General features: G+C 41.2%; 1 protein-coding gene and 1 long non-coding RNA gene across 2 annotated transcripts; both read right to left on the bottom strand.

The window, feature by feature from the left end:
• Positions 1 to 6,482: 6,482 nt before the first annotated feature.
• Positions 6,483 to 16,540, bottom strand: wdr1 (WD repeat domain 1). The gene is made up of 15 exons (XM_012841551.3): positions 16,318 to 16,540; positions 15,185 to 15,306; positions 14,868 to 14,958; positions 14,444 to 14,591; positions 14,037 to 14,217; positions 12,427 to 12,504; positions 11,347 to 11,427; positions 10,210 to 10,443; positions 9,676 to 9,763; positions 9,213 to 9,369; positions 9,029 to 9,116; positions 8,600 to 8,710; positions 8,082 to 8,255; positions 7,809 to 7,953; positions 6,483 to 7,398 (listed from the first exon to the last, which is right to left on the bottom strand). The coding sequence occupies exons 1-15, from the start codon at positions 16,331 to 16,333 to the stop codon at positions 7,292 to 7,294; spliced, it is 1,821 nt and encodes a 606-aa protein (XP_012697005.2). The 5' UTR covers positions 16,334 to 16,540; the 3' UTR covers positions 6,483 to 7,291.
• A 6,298-nt stretch (positions 16,541 to 22,838) lies between these two features.
• On the bottom strand, positions 22,839 to 23,605 carry LOC116217995. Its single transcript, XR_006151435.1, has 3 exons — positions 23,528 to 23,605; positions 23,365 to 23,412; positions 22,839 to 22,914 (listed from the first exon to the last, which is right to left on the bottom strand). It is a non-coding gene; the product is annotated as an uncharacterized LOC116217995 (long non-coding RNA).
• Positions 23,606 to 23,808: the final 203 nt, after the last annotated feature.

Raw genomic sequence — 23,808 nt, forward strand, 5'->3', positions numbered from 1 at the left:
CCATAGCTTATCATGAGCATGAAAACAATACACGCCCACAACACAATCAGCAGCAGAGCGACAAGATTAACTTCCACTGTTTTGATTATTTTGACACTAAGACTGAACATCTGCAGAGATGTGTGTGTCTCCAACATTCCCCAGGTGGTATAGTTTGTTCTAAAGAGTGTCAATACATACATACATACAATACATTCATGCCTCTATGTATGGACTGCTCTTAGTTGCTTCTGTCTTTCATATAATGCAAACCTGCCCCAGTAACGCCCAGCTGATAGTCACTCACACAGGGCCATGACAAGAAGCTATGATCTGTAGACAGACACTCTATAAAATACCATCACTATGAGATCATCCCTGAAACCACTTCAATTAACTGTGCATCTGATAACGATAAAGCACGACAGCACCATCTTGTGGCCAAAATTCAAGCGTGCGCTAGAGTCCAATCCAGTTGAGTTCACATGAGCATACAGCTATGTATCATCAGAGGCTTTCTTTTTAGATATATGTTACTGATATTTGACTTTTTTTCCCCTGCTTTTTTTTATATTCAAGTGCAGAGCCAGATGTTTTGGCAGCTTAGCGTTCTCAAGGCATCCGACTGCATTCAGCGAGGACATGCCCTCAAGGGGATTGGCTTGAGTGTTAGGGGTGGCATGGATGAGTGTAGGGGGATTAGCCACCCCTCACAGTCTGCTGAGCACACAACTGACAGACAAGCTCTTCCTAATTATGACTTTGCAGACAATAATCCCAGCAAAAAACTGAGCTGTAATTGAAACGTCAGGCAGCACAAGGGCTGGAGAGGCACCGCCGTCCCTAACAGGTCACAATCTACACTTACATTTACTCATTTGACAGACAGTTCTATCTGAAGTTAAGCTTCAGAACCTGTAAAATGAAAAGCAGGGTGATGCTCAGTTTCAAACAACCTGACAAAAGTGCTTTAGAAAGTTTACAGTAGAAGTGAGCTAGAAGTACGGTCATCAGAATATAAGTTGAAAGACTCACCAGGGCATAGCCAAGTCCACTAAGGCACAGTACTCTGAGTCATTACAGCGACTGTTGAAATCTCAGTTCCCCCTAATAGCACAGCACCCTGCTATGAATCACAGGGTGCTGCACTTCTACAAAACGGCTGACTCAGTTGTCAGCAAGCCTTTTATTTCTCCTCCACATCAAGCTCTGGGGGTTGTGGCCTGTTCAAACTTACTCTCTCAAACAATTACACTTTACAGCCTCTATAACTGCTCAGTCTTGTCTGGCCCTTAAACAAGCATGTGTGTTGTTTGTTTGTTTGTATACTATATATATATACACTGTACTGATTATGACATTATCTGCTATTGTATCATTAATGATTGAGGTGAATGTGATACATTTGATTGCATAGACTAGCCTTCTGCATTACATAATCACACTTGGACCATGATGTTTGCCATTTTAGGACAGTATTGAGCAATACAATTGGCCTCTAATGAAACAAGCACTGCACCAAGCTTTCCCCGATACACTCATTAACAAAGCGGACACACATTACTTTTTTATGAACCTCATTCCTCAAATTATACATCTCACCAGAGTGAGTGCAAGCTAAAAATCATCTGTCTCATCCTGATGCACACAAACATATGCAGAAATTATTAGAAGTAAATGCCAGTGGCACCTGTCCATTATAGCTTTCTAGTAGTACGAGGTATGCAAGTCTAAGTTAAAGTTAGATATGCTAAATACACTGACTTCACACACTCAGGACCAGACACACTCTTACTAGCTTTATGGTCATATGGACAGCAACAGGGAGATGAATAGCTCTGGCTCACAAAAAGTAGAAGAAACGAAGGATCAGAACTGTGCTTTACTGGAACATATAGCATGCACCACCAAACTGGACATACATATGCACATACATACATACATACATACATACATACATACATACATACATACGCTGTAGCCCACAGCACAAAATACTGTCAGTGGGAGACACAACTGAATGCTACCAAATATTAGCTCATGCTTCAGCTTGGACTTCGGCTCAATTCAGGTCAAACAAACAAATCCACCGACCACCATTGAGCACCGTGTTTAATACACCCTGAGGCAGCTCCCAACGCCAGGGCAGTCAAGCAACCAGGTTCTCCACACACTTACCTCAACTGAGATCCTTCAAGTTGTCTTAATTCAGGAAATGAACCAGCAACAGAAGTAGCCCTTATATGGGTTTCAAAAGTGCCCTCCAATTAATGATTAACACATAAAAATGGCGCAACTGTGGACAGAAGGGCTGCACCACCGACACACGTGTACACACACTCACACACACCACACACTCACTATCCCTGTGTCCAAACTCATGCAAAGTTAAGCAAATGTTTCAACCAGAATAACATTAAACATGAAAACATGAAAACATGGAACATTGAAATATTGAACATTTGTTTCACAGTCATCAACTGTCATCAACATCAAATACACACATCAGGTACACACTGTGTGGGAAGCACAGGATACCAGCCTATCTAGTACACCCCACATTAGGTTTTATCTCTAAATACTTATTAGTACACAATGGGTTTTTACCTCCACAGTGAAGCTGACCTCTTGATAAACCTTGAGGAAAATTCCTGGCAAGTTGATCTCCTTAATCCTCTTTCTTTCTTTTCTTCCCCAAATACTTTGATCTGGAATGCAGGAGTGTATGTGAGAAAGTGAGAAAAAACGAGAAAAAGAAGAAGAAATGTTCCTTTCCCTGTTATTTACTTAAGAAAAAACTTCATCCATCATCCAACACTTTGAATTAGTGACCAATGATCTACTTGACCAGGAAGAGAATCTTGATCAATGAGACTTTCATGGCATTTGTGTTTGAAATGTAAATACGCATACAACGAGTACAATAGCATAATGCAACTTCACCGTATACACTTTGACAGTGAAAGTACGTGGTCTGTTTGAGGAATATTTGGCTACTCTCCGGAGAGAGATAACCTGTGCCCTTGAAGAAAGAAGAACTATCCTCTTGTGTCCAATTAAGCAGACCTCCGGCGTACACACCCTTCATGACACATGCACTGTGAAGCTGTAAACCTTGAAGTCAACATGCACTTTTTTACAATGATATGGCCCTTAGACAGACTCTAGGACAAAGTGCTCAAGTACGGACATCCTTTAGCAGCCCCCCACCAGCCTGGATTTGAAGGGCTTCAAAACGCAACCAGGCTGCTGATATCAGCGCAAATGCTTATCAGGAAACACATAGTAATACATAAAGTATTATACATAGAGTAAATAAAGAGTGCATCCCTCAGCCTCATCCCTCATATCACATTACTATCTCAGGGTTATTTACTCAAGATATGGACACTTCTATTGACATCCAGCCGGCTGACCACTGCGATACATGCAAGTATGTGCCACATCCAAATACTAAACATATGTGTACAGCTTCTCATATAATAGGTTGACACTTTCAACTTTACAAATGTTCAATAGTGACTTTTGTAATGTCTCGTTATAACTTCCAGTGTTAATGTTTCAGTATTCCAGAAATATGTACTAAAAGGCTTAATGCATACATGATTATCTAACATGTTTACAAGCAGAGCAATGATTGCATCTGAAGAAGCTATTCCTCCACAAATGTACAGTTCACATCAGTCCAGGAAGGTCTTGAAACTTGTGCTGATAAGATGTTTTTGACTTTTCACCTGCAGGCAATGAGACGTGCCATAGAGTAGTTATCCATGCAGCTGTGTGAGCAAACAGATAATTTAAAGATTTTCACATAGCCTGTTTCAAAACAAGCTCATTGTTATTAAATGACAACACACAGCAGCTTCAGTTGTATGCATAGTAATAGCACAAATCTTCTCCAAAAAAAGCACTTCCTACACCAGCCCTTCCTACACTAGCCATTCCCTGACAAGACATCTCAACACAGACTACAGTGACTGAGTATCCTGCCATTCAAAATGATTGACACTTAGTGTAGACCCATAGGCATATCCTGACAACAAACCTCAACACAGACTAGAGTGACTGAGCACCCTGCCATTCAAAATGATTGACACTTAGTTTAGACCCATAGGCATACCCTGACAACACACTTCAACACAGACTAGTGACTGAGCACCCTGCCATTCCAAGTGATTGACAGAAAGTGTAGAACATATATACTAATATGTTACTTACATATCAAATTACTCTAAAGAGCCATCAAACCTATGTACCAAGATAACAGTTTGGGCATGTGTTACATTGCACAAAGAAATGTCAATTGGTTGAATAGCACTCACCCAGGAACGTGGCCTTCTCTGTCCATGAATGACTAGAGACCTCGGGAATCTCTTTAACTCAAACCGAGTGGTTTACTTATTTGACTGCTTTTTCACCATCACATGAGGCGCATTTAGGAAGATTCCAATCAAATTGACAGGGAAAAGTGCGCGGGTAGGCCTATGTCCACTCATTCAGAACACCCAGAACAACAATTCAGAACAATGTGAAAGACTCCACATTTCGTGTCCTCATTGTAAACAAGCCATAGACAACGACAGGCTACGTGTATATATTAAAGAATAAATACCGGTGTTTTTTTTTTCGACTTCTCTTTTCTGGTTCGTGGTTTATTTTTAACTATGCTTCCATGACAAACCCAAGAAAGGGGTGATTCTTTAGAGTGTAACACCGAATTGAGCGAACATAACGAACTACTCATTGGTGAACACAAATTATTGCCTCAGTTCCAACTTTTGCTGAAGCATCTTCACCCGATATAGTGAAAACATTTGCCAGTAAAATTAAAAGGATGCAACGAATTTACCTCTCACACTGGAACCCAGGCAGAAGTCTTTAAACTTTGTATTTATACTTTGTGAATTATGATCCCTATATAATGGTTATATTACGCTAAACAATGTTTCACTATGGTAGCAAAATGTCCTGTTAGTTTGCTTTAACTTTTCAAAGCATTTCTGTTCATGGTGGATTCACCGCGCCCCACTGCATATTATCATTCACAGAACAGTGAGATGGAATGGTCTTGTCTTCTCTTTTCGGTTGCAGTTTTAATTTTGTTTCAATTAAGTCGCAGTTGCACAAAAGAAGTCTGTAAACATACATACCATCATTATCTCCTGGCGCCAGTTCTGAGAAAACGTATCCTTATCACGAGCATTCCTCGTTGGAGTCGTTGTGTTAAGAGTTACAGGTAGGGAGGAACGAAATAGCATAAGCCAAACAGCAAAAGCCGGGGATATTTTGACACCACTGACATGCTGTTTTGCTGGCAGGCGAATACTGAAAAATAAATGGATAGCCTACGCAAAGGTTGCCTATGGCTCTTCTAGCTGAATTAGAAAAATAGACAACTGTTTAACAACATGAAAAAATGTCCCCACTAGTGGGAAAGGGCCTCTATAGCGTTAACATGTTGAAAGGGCGGCAAAAGAAAGTCTATATGGTTTTAGTCTCGTGAGTCATGTTTTTTAATGGCAGTTAACGCTAGGCTATCATGTGAATTAAGTGGTGAGTTTATAGGCTATGAGCTATGTGATATTGCATTTATTTTTCTTCGCACCACTACTGATCCAACTAGAAGCGCAAGATTGAACAGACAGCAGTTGTTGCAGACAACCTGGAGTTTTAACCAATTAATGATGTGCGTCACACATGACACCAGACTGCCAGATCAAACTGTTTTCAGGCAGGTTTGGCTAACGGTGTAATTGGGAAGGGGCACAATTGACTACGTTGCATATGGTATTACTGATGCATGGAAATTAATTAACTCCCGACTGTTGAATGTCTGAGGTGGTTCATATGAGGCCCCTGATTAACAGGCTATATAGGTTTTATTCTGGACTTTAGATAGCACTTGCTGCCAAGAAAAAGGTTGTGAACGCCTCTACTTTATCTTTTAACACAATTCATTGTATGATACACTTTGCATACATTTTTAGTCTGTTTAATACAACTACAGTACGTTGAATTCACTAGATAGCTCCCATCTGGTTTATCTTGGTGGTCTGGCTGACAAGTGACTACACTATAGAACTACATGTGAAGATTTGCTCACTCTGGCCATCATGGTCATTAAGGGCATAATTCTAATTATAATATATAGTACAACCGAACTATTTCAAGTGTTCAAATTTCAGTTCAACTTCCAAGCCGGTCATCATCCCAGGGAGAATTAATTCAGTGTTAATTATTCATGAGAAATTAAAAACAAACCACAGTTTACTTCCATGTACTTTTCCAGTTCTGCGACGTGCACAATTTGGCCCCTAGACACCAAGATCCAAACAGAATACAAGTGAAAAGGCCAAGCAAAAGAGCTAGTGGTGTTTACCAATGGCATCGGTGTAAAGACGAAGAAAAAAAAGTTCAATATGTTCAGAAGAAAGCACATTAATGACAAACTGACAATGAATGGTAATTGGTCAAGCAGCAGGTGGATATGACTCAGTAAAGGCTGCATAAAAAGTGTTCATTTTTATTATTAATTATATTATGAATTACATCCACCAACTGGAATAGGTTGAGAAATCACAACAAAACCAAAGAAAAAGAAAAAAAAACTAAAAAAAGTGACACATAATGAGTCCAAATAAATTGCATGGGAGTTCCAAACACACAGCATTTCGATTGAAGACTTGAAAACATGTCATTTCTGTTCACTTTATTTCCTATTATTGCTCCCCGTAACTTCCATCATGATATTATTTATTTAAATGGGGATTCTGAGTGGCGCAAACATGGTCTGTCTGCCAGACAAACAAGAGGCAACAATAGTCCCACTCCACACGATCCTGACCACTGATCATAGCTGGCAACATGAGTGAACAAATAAGCATTTCCACTGAAACAGGCATAAGGCTGGTGCCTCTGGAATGTTGAGCTCAAGAAGTTTCGTTTTATCGGTCTAGGCTTTTTTTAAAACATGGAAAGCTCAGAGGATGTTAAGTGTTTAATTTCATAGACTTTTTGCATCTGCTTTCTTTCTTTTTTTTGTGTGTGCAAATAAGTGACCAAGTACACTTTATAGAGGAAAAAGACTGTGGGTGGTGTTGTCTCGTAATCTATGAGCTTTTCCCTTACCATGACAGACAGTGAGAAATCAGGGTCCTGGTGACAACAGACACCAGAAAAGAAAAAAGGCATTACCAGAGAGAGAGAGCGAGAGAAAGAGGGAGGGAAAGGAGGAAAGAACAAGACAGAGGAGATAGGGGTATGTCTTCTACAGTAGTCCTAGTCCCTGATGATCCGGAGTGCTCTGAAATGGTCAGTTTTTTAAAGTCCACTGCTTGACGCTGGCATCATGGGAGGTGGTGACTATCGTGTGCTCATCCAGCCAGGCTATCCCACTGACATGGTGCAACCGGTGAGAGTCTAGAGAAATAACAAATACCACAAAACAAAACAACAAAAAGATACAAATGTCAATATGGCATAACTCCCCAACACTAATTTCAGCATATTACCATCTATGCCATTACAGTAATTATGCAGCAGCACTTATGCATTACTTTAGACCGCAGCAGCCACAAGCTAAAGCAACGCTTTAGGTGTAACGGATTAAGGGGACTACTGTAAACTGAATCCTGAAAGGAAATCCCCAGTGTGGAACCCAACACCAGGCCAACGTGGGGTTCAACAGTGTCACAGTATCCTGCCACTGCTGCAAATGCCAGAATATTTTCCTGGATACAATTACCCAGGAGGGATTTAAATAGGCAAGGGGGGGAACCCCAGCTACTGTACATATGTTGGTGTGTTGGGTTGTGTGTGTGTGTGCTTACCTGGGATCTTCACTCTCTTGTCTGCATCATTGACTGTCCACACATACACCATCATGTCCATGCCACCACTAGCAAAACGCTCGTTGTCAGGCGACCACGCCAGGCATACAACCTTGGCATGATGCCCGTAGAAATCGTTTTTCACCTACAGCACAAAACCAAGAAAATAAATCTAAATGGCCTGATCTTAATTGACTTTGAGGTCTCACTCAAAAATCATTACTTTGAATCCATTGGAAGGGAGTAAAAAAAAAAATAGCCAAACACACTCACCGCATAATCGTCCGCCACGGTGAAGACTGTGATGACTTTCTTCTCATCCGACACAGCCAGGAAGGCTCCATCGTTAGAGTAGGCCATGTCCGTCACTGGCCCCTTTGCCTCAAGTATCTTTCCATCGTCTTTGAGAGTGCTTCCCTGAATGGAGTATAAACGTATCTTTCCATCCTGTGGGGCAGAGAGAGAAAAATTACAGAAGGGAACGAATTTAAGGAATTCCACTGTAAGACAATAAACTTGAAATGGGAAGTCAGAACTGACAATGCTTTACTGATTTTGGAGCTCTTTCAACACCTAAATACAAAACCCATCCTAGAACTAAGTAATGTGTAAGTCCTCTAAAAACGCTTCATTAGATTCATTAAAAGGAACATTACAAAGAAACAATACGAAACTTAACAAGCAAACTAAAGATGTTTCAACCTGGCGTTAAGTTGACAGAGATTCAACTGAGGAACAGGCCACGGACGCCTGAATAAAGCTACAAAGCCAAGAGAAACTGGATGTCTTACAGCTCCGCCCACTGCGGCAGTCCCGCCTCCGGGGTGGAGAGCGCCCGCCTCCGGCTCGTAGCCCAGGTTGTCCAGCGTGAAGACTTTCCTCTTGTCCTTCATCAGCACCAGCTGCCAGAGGCACAGAGGAGCATGGGAATGCCCAGGATTAATGAGCACATCTGAGCCAGCGCCAGACACCTACCAAAATATCCTGCTACCGCTATAAATGTGTCAGGAAGTACAGAACGTTTTTTTGGGGGGGGGGGGGGGGGGGGGGGGGGGTCAAACTCTCTTAAGGTTGGTTCTTCAAATGTACATAGAGCTGCTCGGTATACGAAAAGGCCTGCAACTTTAAGTAGGCTAAATACATTTAATTCAGTAGTCGGAGTGTGGCAGAACATTTAAATGCAGGAAAAACAAATAAGGCTTTCCACAAATATTTCGTACCTGATCAATGCAAACTGCCAAGGCAAGTCCACCCGAGGACACAGACACACATTTAGGCTGGACGTCCATCTTCACGAGATCAGAGGCACTGAAAGACAGTTGTCAACCACATTAGCTCCAGGGATGGTGTTGAAGAATCATTTCATTGAACCCCGTCATAAAAGGAACATTACCCAACACACACCTGTACTCCTTTTTGGTCACGTCAATGTAGCGAACCGTGTCGTCCATGCTGCAGGTAACGAGTTGATTGGAATCGTTCACGGCCATCTTGGCTACGGAGTTGGTGTGCCCTTTACCCAAAAAGTCATCATTCTCCCCGGTTTCTGCATCCCAGTAATGTGCATTCCGAGGGTTAAGAGCAACAACCAACTAGAGAATAGTTTGATTCATGTCATACAAAAAAAGGCTGCAGTTCAGATTGTACCTGACAAACATCATAAGTAAGAATATCTAATTAACCACTGCTGGTCCATGTTGAACTATACACTGATAAAAATAAAGCATAAAACATATGTGTATCTGTATACAAGTATCTGATCCTGCTCAGTAACCATATACCTAATGTGAATGTGTGATATGTATACATGTACTGTAACTGGTAACTTTTTAGACTGTAATGATCACTCAATTCACTGCAAGGATATTGATATGGCCATCATGGCTTCCAGAATAGATGTAGTTCCTCCCCTCACTTTTGTGAACCGTTAAAGACTGAATTGATTTGCTGTGTCCCTGTAAAACAGAATTTAAATACAAATATGTAATATATATATATATATATATATATATATATTATACATATTTCCAGAAAAAGTTGAAACAGTTGACAAAGTTACGACAAATATGGAAAGAGACAGCAAAATGATCCTCACAGTGCAAGAAGAAGTTGGGTTAAAGGCCAACAAACAACATCCCAGCCCTAAGACCAGATACTATACTGTATATAATCCTCAACATCCCAGCCCTAAGACCAGATACTATACTGTATATAATCCTCAACATCCCAGCCCTAAGACCAGATACTATACTGTATATAATCCTCAACATCCCAGACAATCATCACTAGAGAAGTACAGAATTACCTGAGACCCTTTAAGGTAATGGTTATCTGTTCTTAGACGGCTAACAAATACCACTTTACAACAAACAACTAAGCAAGAAGCAGAATGACAGCCAACCTTGACGGTGCGGAGTGGGCGGTCCGGGTTGTTCTTGTCCAGATAGTTGATGTAGCCCGACAGGGAGATGCTGAGCAGGTGGTCCTTCTGCCACAGGCAGCCCAGCTGCTGGTCCATGACGTCGGCGCCCATGTTGAAGGTGGTGACCGCCGTGTTGCTGCCCACGTCCCACAGCTTCACCGTCTTGTCCCCGGAGGCCGAGATCAGCTGGGAACTGTCTGGGCTCCAGCTTACCTGCGGTGACAAGGTGACAACTACCATTACAAATCAATATCATCATCAATCATCACCATCAATAGAAGTATATGATTACAATTCTCATCACACTTCTGTGGTCCCGTGAGGCCAACGTTGACTGTCACTTCATAACCAAAAGACATGGACTGGACCTGGATTGGTGCTTATGGTGCTCTACATTTCAAGTCACATTGCAAAGCACTGAATTGGTTTGAAAAGTCAGATTACTGATTATGTCTAAGCAATGACCACAGTAAATGTGATGGTAATTCTATTGAATATTAATCAACATTATCAGTAGCAGCATTGGTAGAGCCTCGGCCTGGTCTCATGGGGCCAAATGTGTCTTGCCACGTTGTTACAAATGTTTAGAGACACTCGAGTTCTCTGCTTTGAGAATTATACAGTGGCTTAGACTGGTACAAATGATAATCATTGCTTCCAGTTATTGTTCAGCTACCAGTCATATTCGTTCGGTTTCTTCCAGAACAGGAAGCATCCCTGGAGCAATTCCTACAGAACTGCTGCATGTTGACAAATACATTGCTATGTACACGGTCTGCCTTTTATCAAAACATCCAGCCCATCCAGCCCACCCAGTCCAAGTCAATTACAGTAGTTTAGACCAAATCTAGCTGTACACACAGAGAGGAAGCTGCAATTAAACATCGGCATGTCTCCCCCACCACTATGGCTCCAGCTACTTCCTCAGAGTTCAGCATATCTGTGCTCTCTGTTTTTTTTAGAACATTCCACACGCAAACACAAAACACAACACAAAAACAGAAATAAGCCTCTTGACATGTACAGATACGATACTAGAAAATGACACAAACTCAGTATTTTAATCAGAATAGATAACTGGTTCCTGTGTCTACATAATATGACAAGTGTTCTTACAGCATAGATTCCACCTTCATGAGCTTTTTCCCCTCCCACGGTACCGATTTTCTCACCGGTCTTGCCATCATAGATAATGATCTGAAACGACACACAAACTTCAGTTAAATCAGATACACTTCCTATAAAACACAAGATAAAATGGTCAGTAACCAAATTATTCATTTTAACTTCTCGGAAATGCTCATATCTTTTCAGAACAGCTATTGGCAGCTGGGGGCTGGTTATTATAAGGTTACTGCTCAGAGTGCTGCAGAATTTCCCAATAATTTGAATGGGCCACCCCAATGTGTGGAGGTCTGATCTTTCTTCATACGGACCGCTGCTAAAAAAAAATGAATGACCACTGCCAGTGGCAACAGGGTTTTGTGCCTCTGATTCACATATTTCATATCATTCCACAAGTAGTCTGTTCACTTAACATAATTGGAATTCACTGTAATTAGAAGTCAGCAAATAATTGGTAGCCACACAACACCTGAAAAATATTATATTGGCGTCAGAAACGGTGCATGTCGGGGTCCTGTTGGAATTTGTTTTCCAAAACTGACCAGTGGACTATACATTTTCCTTACTTAACACTCAGGAAAAACACTCACTCATGTTTTGGAAAAAGGTAGCGGCCCCATCATCTAAGCTGTGGCTTAGTGAGCCACACATATACTGCACCTCAGAAGATCTGATATCTTTTAAAGGATAGGTTAAGAGAATTTGAAAGAATCTGGCTCCCTTGTATTTCCTACTTGGACAAAAAGCATTTACATGCTTCATCACCAGTCTGGTAGATCTGATCAGGTGAGTGAGTGTGTGAGTGTGTGTGTGTGAGTGTGTGTGTGCGTTGTGGGGTGGGGGTGGTGGAAAGGGGGACCTTGGGGTTAACTCTGTTTATCGGATAGTTTTTTTTTTTTCCTTGACTTGTGTGATGTTTACTATAAAATAATAAAAATGCACTTACACTTACAAAATACACACAAAAAAAATATATACATAGCTTTTTCTTCACACTGTTCTCAAAACACTGGAGTCATCTCACATGCAGACCAAAGAGAGTCTGGCCAATGGCCTCAGTGCTCCACTCACCACGCCATCAGCCCCCGCTGAGACAAAGCGGTTCCCGTCTGGAGAGAAGCGTACACAGTTGACGAACCGACTGTGGTCCTGCAGGGATGAAGTGATAAAGAAAATAAATTAGATTCCCATGGAGAGGCTGAAATCCACCCAGTTCACAAGCTTCCCACGGGTCTTGCGGCCTAGTTCTTAAACTGAAACTGTAATTCACTGTAATGGCTACTGTAATTCTGCTTACAGATAACACTTTCCTTGAGTGGAAAATGGACACAAGTCATACAGAGGCACAAAAACCACCAAGATAATATTCCAGACTTTGGGAGAATGAACTGGAATGCTTTTTGACTTCCTGTCTGACTGCATAGGATATACCTCATAATGGGCAGAGTAACTCTCCAACCTCAGATCATGGCATTAAAATGAAAGACTGCCTGTTGCTTTCCAACACAGATCCTGACCATAAAACACAACAAGAAAAGCCTCACAGTGCTTGCATAAGGCAGCCAGGAATCACTTTCTGGACACTTTGCTTACAACAAGCCAAGTCAAGGCCAGGGTGGATAAGTGAGAATGGTTTAAATCAAAAGCATCAGGATAGCTTTGAATGCATTCAGACATGCCACCATAGATGACAACCAAGCCATGGGGACAATGTGCAAGAGAGGTGATAGATGAGACACTGCCAGCTGCAGTGATGATGATCAACATTAGCCTCTATTCGTTACTATCATCAGGGCTTAATGTAAAAATGCAATTTGTATAGTGACAAATTTGAAATGACAACAAATGCTTGCAAGACATCCGAGACGGCAAAATGCAACAAACAATGCACACTCCTCGTTCCAACCACACGCTACATATAAAGAAACACTGCACACTTCTCGTTCCAACCACATGCTACATATAAAGAAACACTGCACACTTCTCGTTGCAACCACATGCTACATATAAAGAAGCTGATGGTTGTCACATCATAGGAAAAGAGGTAGTTAATTCAAGTTATGTTCAGGTTTGAGAAACATCTGTATGCAAGAAAATGAATTCTTACATATGTAGCATCTAAGCTCACAATTCTCCGTCAAGTCTGTGTCAGTAAATCAAATACACTTTTAGTTGTCTTGGGCTTCTGTATAACAAACAAGTTCAGGCAAAGCCAGCATTCCAGAACGTTAAAGATTTTGGAGAGCCAAGGCCCTACTGTGAAGTACTGCACTGGGATTGTACTGTAGATATACTGCCATACATAGAGGCTATTGTATCATTAGGCAGTTACATAATGGGCATGAGGGAGACAAGAACAACATGCACAACATGAAGCCATTTCTGTCTAGCAGGCAGTCACAATTTTTCTTTCATGAAATAAGGGACAGTGACTGCCTGATGCATTTTAATCACTCTCTGTATTCAGTCATTTTGATCACTCCAGCTTCTTATCCGGCACCACACAAATCTGAGCCACAAAAACACATATTCAGTCCTCAGCCAACAAAACATTTTCCGCTTTGACTTCCAGATTCCTGTCAGATCCACAACTCTCGCAAGATTCCCTGCAGAAAGCTGACAGGACACGACACAAGACCAACCGCAAACACTTCCTGTCTCTATGCTGAGAAAGCACTCACGCTCATAGTGAACTTGAACTTGAATGGTGGACCCTCGAAATAGGCGCAGCAACTGTCATCTCCGCCAGTGGCCAAGCGATAAGGGCGAGTTTGTTTAATATCCACTGTGTTGATGATCTTGCTGTGGCCAACTATTTCTCCCACAGAGGAGCCAGTGTCCCACAGAAACACAGCCCCGAACCTGTCAACACACACACGCACAAAAGCAGAAGCATTGTTACAGTCAGATCACTTCCACTGAGGAAGTACGAGTCTTTTCAAAGCACAAGTAATTGCATCAGTATTTGTCTTAGATACAATCAATACTAAGTGTATTCTTTCTGTGGGAATTCCTCAAATCCTGATTCAGCTGCAGCCTCCACACAAGAGAACCTCTTCAAAATGATGATCATCTAAATTGGACTCACTTCTCTCTGCCTTCTCCCACCACAGCAATTCTCTTGCTGTCCTCCGTCCAGGCGATGTCCTTGATTTTGCCTCCGAAGGGTTGGTACTCATACTTCAGCAGGTGCTCCTTCTGGGTGGTGTCCCAGATTCTAATCTTACCCGAAACGTCTGTGAACGCATGCAGTTTTTTACCAATCCGTGTTCCATCACAGTTAACTTCACAGACATTGAAGCACCAAAGTCTCCACTTGATATTTTTCTTTTGTTGTTGTTGTTCACCATTACATACATTTCTGTCCTCTAATTATTAGTACTGGTAGCTTACTTTGAGAAATACTTATTTTACTAGCAAAAACAGGAATCATGTGTTATTTACTAGTCATCACACATCAAAAGCATGCAAACCAATATCTTCGAATGACAAAGAGGATACACAGAACACACCTCCAGATGCAATGTAGAAGCCACTGGGAGAATACTTGGCTACAATTACTTGATGGGGATGTTCCGTGTAGATATCAGCAATGGCAGGGTTCTGTCACAAAAGCAAGGTCAAGCAAAATGATGAGAAATTGTTACAGGATTTAAAATGTACTGAAATTGAATTTCTTTATAAGTTAAAGTATTATAGGACATTGGATCACTGTTGTACCAATACAGTGCTGTGACAAAACAACAAACTATTTGAGGCATCTTAATGTATTCAGTGACCCATAAGAACGGATGACATGACGTGATATTTAAAAGGTGGGCATCATTACATCGATATTTCTGATGATGACGCTCTTCCCGTTGGTGTACAAGAAATTGTTGCCTTTGGGATCTCCACCGATGATTTTGGCGACTCCCCTCTCCATCTGCGGGAGGCTGGCGAAGACATGTTCTGTGTGCACAGGGTGGAATAAAAGCTCAGCAATCGGCCTGTATTCATTCTTCTGTTAGCAGACCAACGTGGACACAAACTAGAAGTAACGTAGTAGTAACTGACAGACATAGAGGCCACTGGGAAGCCAAATTAAGAGATTGTAAACAAAAGGTGCATGATGTAACGTTCACATTCAGGTAGTTGAGCACTGGCCCAGTTTTCCAAAGAGCAAGTGCCAAAAACCAGGGACGCAAGCAGACAATTCGGCATGTCTTCAAGGACTGTGATTAACTGAACTCGGAAAACAGGCTGTGAAGCTAATGCCGCTAAGGAAAAGAACTGCTACCGTCTGAAGTCATCACAATAAGCGTCTAATCACGCTACCTCCACACGTTACACTGGCTGGCTAGCTACAAACTCATAGCCAACGCAGCTGCCATTGGGATAGTGACACTGTAGCTGCTTAATGAAGCTAGCGTTACACTTACTTGTTCAATGAGGAAATGCAGGGACAATATTTCTTTCTCGACCTCTCTTATGGGACATTACATTATGCCAACACCCGTGTATTCACATCAATATAATAACTGCGCTAAACTGTCCATTCCTATCAGACATCTGACATCAACCATCGCATCCGACTGCAAACTCACCCTCATATCATAACAATGTGTCTCCACATTTCCGCATCAATCGGAATGGCGACTACAGTAATGTTACTTTTTAAACCCACAGTGTTTAACTCAAGAACCAAGCTCTGTTCTCAATGCACATCCATGCATGGTCATGAGTAACGATATACTTAGTTTGCTTTGTACTGAAAATGTTTTTCGGTCGACCACATTTAGATAAACCTGTGACTGATATGGGCGAGGTTTCCACCCGCTGAAGCTAGCTAGCTAGCTGAATTGGAGTCTACAGGCGAGTTGATCAAAACCTGTCAAGACGTTAGCACGCACACAAAGGCTTCTCCAGTGTTGCATGAAAGCTGGATATGGGAGATACAAACAATAATTTAACGGGACTTACTCAATTCGTATGCCATGTTGGCGAGTTGTGTCGTAATTTCCTCGAATGAATGGAACAGTGAGCCTCCCCTATCCTCGAGTCCCTGTCACCGCTGGGTCTAGACTCTCCTAATCCCACAAACACGGAAGCAAACGCCGCTCTCGGTATGCTTGGCTTTGCCCATATATAGTAAAGTCGGCCTCCACGCGAGCAGCTGTCGCCCTCACCAGGCTTGTGCTCACTTGCCTATTGAGGAAATGACGTTTACTGCATAAAGATGCTGCAAACGCCCAAAGTACAAATTGACTCTAGTGCAAAATCATTCAAAGTATGCATCTAGTAAAACACGAGCTATTTTGAAATTGGAAGCCTACAGTAGGCTAACGTATTCATGTAAGAAAATTGATGAAACGAGGGAAACAGTTATATACAAAAGATTTAATATTTCAATATCAATACAGTAGTGAGATCAGAAGGTGACGGTTTATACATTTTTTTTGTTCCTTAAATAATATTGCTGTCAATATTTTTAAATATTCCTCAAGTGTTAGGTAGTAGGCCCATAGACCTATAATAATAATAATACGAAAATGCTATTACATAATGCGATTATTATGATTATACGCTGTTCAAACTGCTGCCATACTCATACTACTGTGGTGGTTTTAAAGGTGAGACAAATTCACATATCATTTAATTTAAACAAATTTAACATATCATAGTTGTTGTAGTTGATTTGAAACTCCTAACTTTTCCTTCTCCTAACATCAGTTAGTAGGGTCAAAGGTTACGTGTTCTGAGCTTTAATTTAAAAGAAGAAGAAGAAAGAAAAAATGCCTGTAAAAACCAACTGCCTATACACAACAGCACATGCTGTAGCCTATGCCCATTTATATGAAAAGCCTGCAAATCATATTTGCTTCAAATATTTAGCAGTACAGAGGAATATCCTCTATATCTTGGTCCACATACCACATTCACATTTGAAGTCTGGGTTCATTTGCTTCCCATGCTGTAATGACTCATTCATCAGAGGACAAACTCTCAACAGCCAATCATGTTACACCTCTCCCTTCCATGCTCCTGAAGCACCGTGTTGATTGGCTGGGATTGTTTATGGCTCAGTCCAAGCCACTATGTTTGTTTCCCATTTCAGAGCCATGACAGTGTAAAAACACCAAAGTTAGGTTTTCTTAGTGCAAACCCTGAGTGGAGAGCTAAAGAAATCACTTTGACAAAAAGTATATGGAATTAGAATCAAAGACTGCGCCTTCAGTGACTAAGCAAATGTATACGTCTGATGGTCCTTCGGTGGGCATGGCCATAGCGCAACCTGCTGAGACTACGCAAAGAAGTGTAGTAGGAGGGTGAGGTGGATGTGTGAACTAAACGGTGATGGAGATTATGTACACTGGAATATAACACTGGTAAATCCAATTGACATGCATAAAAAAGGCTTTCTCTTTGGCAGGCCTCCAACTAAACCTTGTCTGTACATCTATTGTGACTGACATAGAAATAGTTAATTTACTCACAAATCTCTCAGAGATGCTTGCTGACTTGTTACTGTACCGCACCTTTTATCTTTATGTTCATACAATAGGATGGGGCGGGGAGGTTGCGGCCGTGGATTTACCCTTTTACAATACAAATTAGTACACATATTTATTATTGCTAATGTTAAGCATTAAAAGTCTGTGATTCTGGCAAGAGGTTGATGATATTTTACCTCAACAGCCAATCAAATCACACCCTGTTGGGTGAAAATCCACTCAAGTTACCTCAGGACTCCGGAGTTGCATATGAGTATATTTATTAAACAACAACAAGCCTGTCGGGCTTACCTACGTCCTGGCAGGTCGGAGAGAGAGGGAGCCCGGGCTCACTCCCAGACTGCAGCAGACGAGAGAGAAGCAAAATTAAACACATCACGCAAGGTTTATGTAGATAGAAGTTAGCGTTCTCTGATGCCAAAACAATTTGTCAGCGGGGATAACTAGGTGGTGGGTCTCTGACGTCCGAGGTCATCTTACTATGCTTCCTGTCTTGCAAGGATGTCGGTTTAACATAGGGTCGTAAGAAGCACAGTTCGAACCTTCTTATCACCTCATGTCCAAACATGCTCTTACACATATGCAGACTAAGTGGCACCTAATAACCGAAGTTACACACACACAGGAACACAGAAAAGTCATGTTCCTGCTTACATAAGCACATGATTCATACAAGGTAATAATTAATACAAGGCAGTTGATTAATGCATTCATACTTGATTCAAGTCATAGTTTCATATTTCTACATCACACCCCTCCCTTCCGTGCTCCCAAGGCAATATGTTGATTGGCTAGAATTGTTTATGGCTTGGTCCGAGGCACTGATTGTTTCGTATTTGCAGGGCCAAGACTATAAGAACATCATAATTATTTTGAGGGCACGCCCTGAACAGACAGCTAGAGGACCGTGAGGAGCAAGTTGCTGAATTTGACCAAAAGTGTATCTGTATCTTTAAGTTTCTAGATCTTTCTATGATTCAGTGACTTTCTTGTCTTGACATGCACCTACATGTCGCTTTATCAGGTACACTGATCAAAGCACCTGCCACAGCTTTGTCACATTAGTCCTTACCTTTTTTCTGGTAATTGTTCAGCAACAAAAAATCCCAAAGTGCTTTGCACAATTCATGATTTTAGAATTTCCACACACATCGTCATGAATCAGTAGTATTCATGTAGAAGCAGAAGACAGAGAAGGAGTATTGACCAGACATAGATTTCAAAGAATGCTATGGCTTTCAGGGTTGTAATACCAGGAAAGAAAAAAGAAAACCTTGAGGCCCAAATACTGGGGAATATGTGCTGATGACAATCCAGTCACATCCCCAAGGCATTGGGTAATATATCCAGATGTCATGCAAGAGGTGTTGAAATTGAGTCCAATGGTATGTTTTATGGAACACTTACTTACTTACTTACTTACTTACCTGCACACCCTAATAAGTAACTGGGAGGAAATCAGATTCAGGAGAGTGCTCTAATTGATGTTGTGCTTTACAGAACTGGAACACAGAGAACTACTTTAACCCCTTTTGATTGATTAAAATCAAGTTTTTCTTTCAGAAACTAGCCATTCATAATGAAACTATAGCCAATTAGAAACTAGTGACATGATGTTTAGTACTGTTTGTCAGCTCTGTCAGACATAACTTAATATCATTTGAGTTCTACACAGGAAAAGATGTTAAATTCCTTGTGCTATTGGTTAGGGACTTCTCACAGTGGCCAAACCTCTCACTTTCAGATGCAAGTACTTATAGCCAACCTAACAAACGTAACAACTGCCCAACCATAGACACAACAACAACACACAACTGGAGACAGCCACAACAGCCACATTCAGGATCCCTAAAGGCTCTCCTTCATAGAACAACATACATGTCTGTAGCCCACAAGTGCTAAACACAACAACATGATTGCCCAACCATAGAACTTGAGCAGCAGGATACAACAACATCAACACATCTGCCTTTGTGAGCATTTCACTGGAGTTTTCAAGCAGATACCTTCCTTCATCAGTGTTTCGTTGAATTAGGCCCACAGCGCCTCCAGAAGGCTTAACGGTGGTGTCTGGCATCCCAGAGCCACCCACTCCATACTCATGATAGGTTAGAATACATGGCACTACCAGAGAACAACAGATACACCTCAAGATAGACCTCGATAAGATTTCGCGTATCTCAGTTTTAGTTCAGGTTAATTCGCGAACTCAAGTAGTCTGTGCGTGTCTCAGTTACAACCACTGGCTCACTTTTTCAGCATCCTCAGACAACTCCTTTAACGCTCCTTTGAGTGACCTTCCTCGAAAACCAAAATCCAACAGAAGTGTTTTGGTTGATTTAGCTACAAAGCCTCTAACACCCATCTCCACTGGTCTTTTGTGTGCTTCTCAACCTCGTTGCCTTGGTTCCGCTACCAGCTCTGCAAACTTTAGCTTCTTCCTTTCAAATGCTTCCTCAATCGCATCTTCAAAGGGAATTCTTTACTCAATAAAGTAAACAATGCACTTACACTTACAATACAACAATACACCATGTCTGCTCTCATAGAAGTCACAACAATTAATTGTGGAACATGACGTTGTCTACTGACACCCACCAATAATCTCCAATCCCACATACTGATGAAGGTCCTTACAATTTTAATTTTTAAATAAGTCTAGTGTGTTAAAAGAAAAACATGTGCCTTCATAATAGTGAAAAGTCAAACAGACAGCACTTCAATCTCAATAGTTTTACAAACCGCTGCGACCCAGCAACTCCAGTTTGGAATTTTTTTCAGCTGTGTTGATGTGTCATGCAAGATGTGTTGAAATGGAGGTACACAGACCTGAGACATTATTCACTCCTTCACTGATCTTCTACTCTACTTCTCCACTCTAGATGATCAAAGTAACTACACTAGGGTTACCCACCTCCTCTTCTTCATGCAATACTTTCCTTGTCCACCGGTGGCACTGTGCTATTTCCAAACAGTCAGACACAACTGAAGGAAAATAGAAGACTGAGTTCAACAGTACCTGAACATTTAAGTGCAAGGACCACTGCAAGTCCTCTTGTTTGCTCTGACTTTTTTGTGACTTAGAGCACAGTGAAGAACAAGATTTTATTTGCATGTCTATAACACTACATTTTTAAAACATTCATGACAACAGAGGATTGGCATAAATCCTTTCTTTATCAAAAAGACAAATGTTAAAATATAGCTTCTGAAATGTACAATTTTATTTGGTAAAAAAACAGTAAGCCTGTGGCCAGGAAAACCTCTCTCCTTACAGGAAGAAATCTTGAGCAGAACCTGACTTCATAGAGGGAGCCCATCTGCCTCTGGCTGGCTGCTTTGTTGGGATGTTGAGGAGGAAACAGAGGAGGGTCCAGTGTAGAGTGAGGATGATGAAGACAGGATGGTCCAGTGTAGAGTGAGGATGATGAAGACAGGAGGGTCCAGTGTAGAGTGTGGATGATGAAGACAGTAGGGTTGGAGGGTGGGACAGAAGGCACAAGAGGACTGGGTCAGGAGTGGCCAGTGGTGAGACCTTAATGGAGACCGCTATTTTAGTCATACAAGTGGAGATGACATAATGGGGAAAAGCGTAGATTCGGTTGAACAGGTTGTGGCAAAATCCTTTAGGACCTAAAGTTTAGGTTGAAGACATTGTGTCACTGATGCCCCCTGTGGAAGACATTGGATATTACCTTCATTCTCTGCTCACTATACCACATATTCACCAGCCTGTGCTGCTACAGATCCTCTGGTTACAAACTCTTTCAACAATGACAGCCTCTTTGGTTTCCTCCTCACACAGTTCCTTTTTTCTCTCCCAACTGCGTTTTGTTTTTCCCAAAGAGCTTCCAAATAAAACATGGCTTTTTAACAGTGACAATTTTCCTTTTGTGTATCTGCGACTCCTGTCGCTCATGTGTACATTTCATTTGGCCTTCCTCCCATCTCTTCGCCTCCAGTCTCATCTTCTCCTCTTTGAGTGTGTGTTGGAGTCTAGCTGCCTCTTCTTTGAACCTCTCCTCAAGGAACTTTTTCTCCTTCTTCTTCTCATCTTTCCTCCTCTTCTCCTGATGTTTCAGGTGTTGTTTTTCTCTGTTCTCAAAAAAGATTGAAGAGCTTCTTCTCCTCTTTCCTCTTCAACTGCATCTCTTTATTTGCCTTTTTGTCATCTCCATCTTCTCTTGCCATTCTTTCCATCTCTGTCCTATTCTGAATGTTTGTCCTAATAGTCATTTCTTTAGTTTGATCTTTGTCATGCAAAGGAATGGCGGACCAATCCTGTGGCTTGCTATAGTTTCTTATTACCCGGTGTTGAGTGACTTTCTCTGCTTGGTTTTCCACTGCCTTCTCACTGCTTTTGTTATCAGTTCTTAGTTTCGTTGTTGTTCTTGTGCGGAAACTCTGCCATGTGTATTGATTCTCAGTCTTGTTTGCTGCATGAGCATACTTCTGCTTCTGAGAACACAGGGTAAATATGGTTTTACTTTATTTCAAACATATCAATGGCATGCTGCCTGATGTCACATACAAGCATAGACAATGCCAAAAAGTACCATAGTTGGAAAACAGCCAGTGACAATATAATGTGTCATTAATGTGTGTGTCAGTAAGATAGCATAACAAAATAACGAATATTTCCTATTATTCTTTTTCTGTTGTTTCTCATTACTTACTCATTACTCGTTACTTTCACTGCGGAGGAATGAGGAGTAATATGTCAAATCTGCCATGAGTATTAAACGGTCAACTTTGAGGCTTTAAGACACATTGGACCTCTGATTTTGACCACAGAAAGCAATTTTTTTACCTCATCGAATGGTGCAGGCTGCCTTTGCAGCTCTGCCCTCAGTGACTTCATTTGGTGCTCATGGTCCTTCCTCAGCTCCGACATCAAGATCCAGAGCCTCTCCAGCCCAGCCTCCTGTTTCTCTCTGAGCTTCCTCTGCTCCATCTCCTTCTCAAAGATGAGCTCCAGAAGAGCAGCCAGGCTCTCCCTGAGGACACTCTCCGTTTGGCTCTCATAAGAGCAGTTGCCCAACTCTGCCAGTGTCTGAATCAGCTTCTGAACCAAAGAAAACCTCAAATAATGAGCGTTACTGTTTTATAGGGACATTGCCTAAATATGAAATAGATATTTTCCCACCCAGATTAAAAACCATTTAAGGCATTATAAGGCAGTCTTGGCATATCATGATTAAGGTCTTTTTTTTCCCTGTCTGAATTCAAAATATATATTTTCAGTGATCTCTTGATATCAGGTCAGCAGTGTAATGTCCCATCTCATGTGTCTGTTCAACATGTGTGTTTCTAAATTGTGTCCAGTAAATGTTGGCTTCTATGCTCCCAGCATTTTTATGTTCTCATTTTTAGCATTATGTTATCAATCTCTATCTCTCATAATGAAAGTAGTGGACAACAACTTCACAGATATATATAAAAAAACTTCAATTTCATGCTAATACATAAATTAAGAAAGGTTGCTCTTAGCGATCAAAACCATAAGAGAACCTACCATGCTGCACCCCACGGAAGAAGGAGCACTCTCCTTTTCCATAGTCCCCTTACAAACATATAAATAGACATTTTACATTATGGTCAAAATTAGCTCTGCTTGTAATCAATAATCAAAATTCCTTGTTTCGCTTTTTGTTAGCAGTGAGTTCATGATTACACACCTTAGTAGACTGAACCTTCGTCCAGTTGAAGAATACGTCAATTTCCCTTGTTGGAAAAAACGTAGTCCAGGAAAAGCTGAAAAAAGACGAGCGGACAAATGCATAATAAACTTGTCAGTTAGAACGTTTCTTTTGCATACGAATTCAAATATTTCTGAATTTGGATTTATATTCTTGATGACAGACATACCAGTGAAAATCGGCTTCTTTTGTCAAATAATAATTATACTCAAAATCACATAGCCATCCAAACGCTGTAGACAACTTTCAAACTAATTATC

The sequence above is a fragment of the Clupea harengus genome, chromosome 20 (genome assembly GCF_900700415.2).
Source record: "Clupea harengus chromosome 20, Ch_v2.0.2, whole genome shotgun sequence".
Classification (NCBI taxonomy): domain Eukaryota; kingdom Metazoa; phylum Chordata; class Actinopteri; order Clupeiformes; family Clupeidae; genus Clupea; species Clupea harengus.

What these genes read in the sequence shown, in the direction of transcription:
- wdr1 (XM_012841551.3), bottom strand. An exon ending in CTGCCGCAGTGGGCGGAGCT is followed by an intron (nt 8,256 to 8,599) that starts GTAAGACATCCA and finishes TCTGCCCCACAG; the next exon opens with GATGGAAAGATACGTTTATA. An exon ending in CAAGAGAGTGAAGATCCCAG is followed by an intron (nt 7,399 to 7,808) that starts GTAAGCACACAC and finishes TTATTTCTCTAG; the next exon opens with ACTCTCACCGGTTGCACCAT.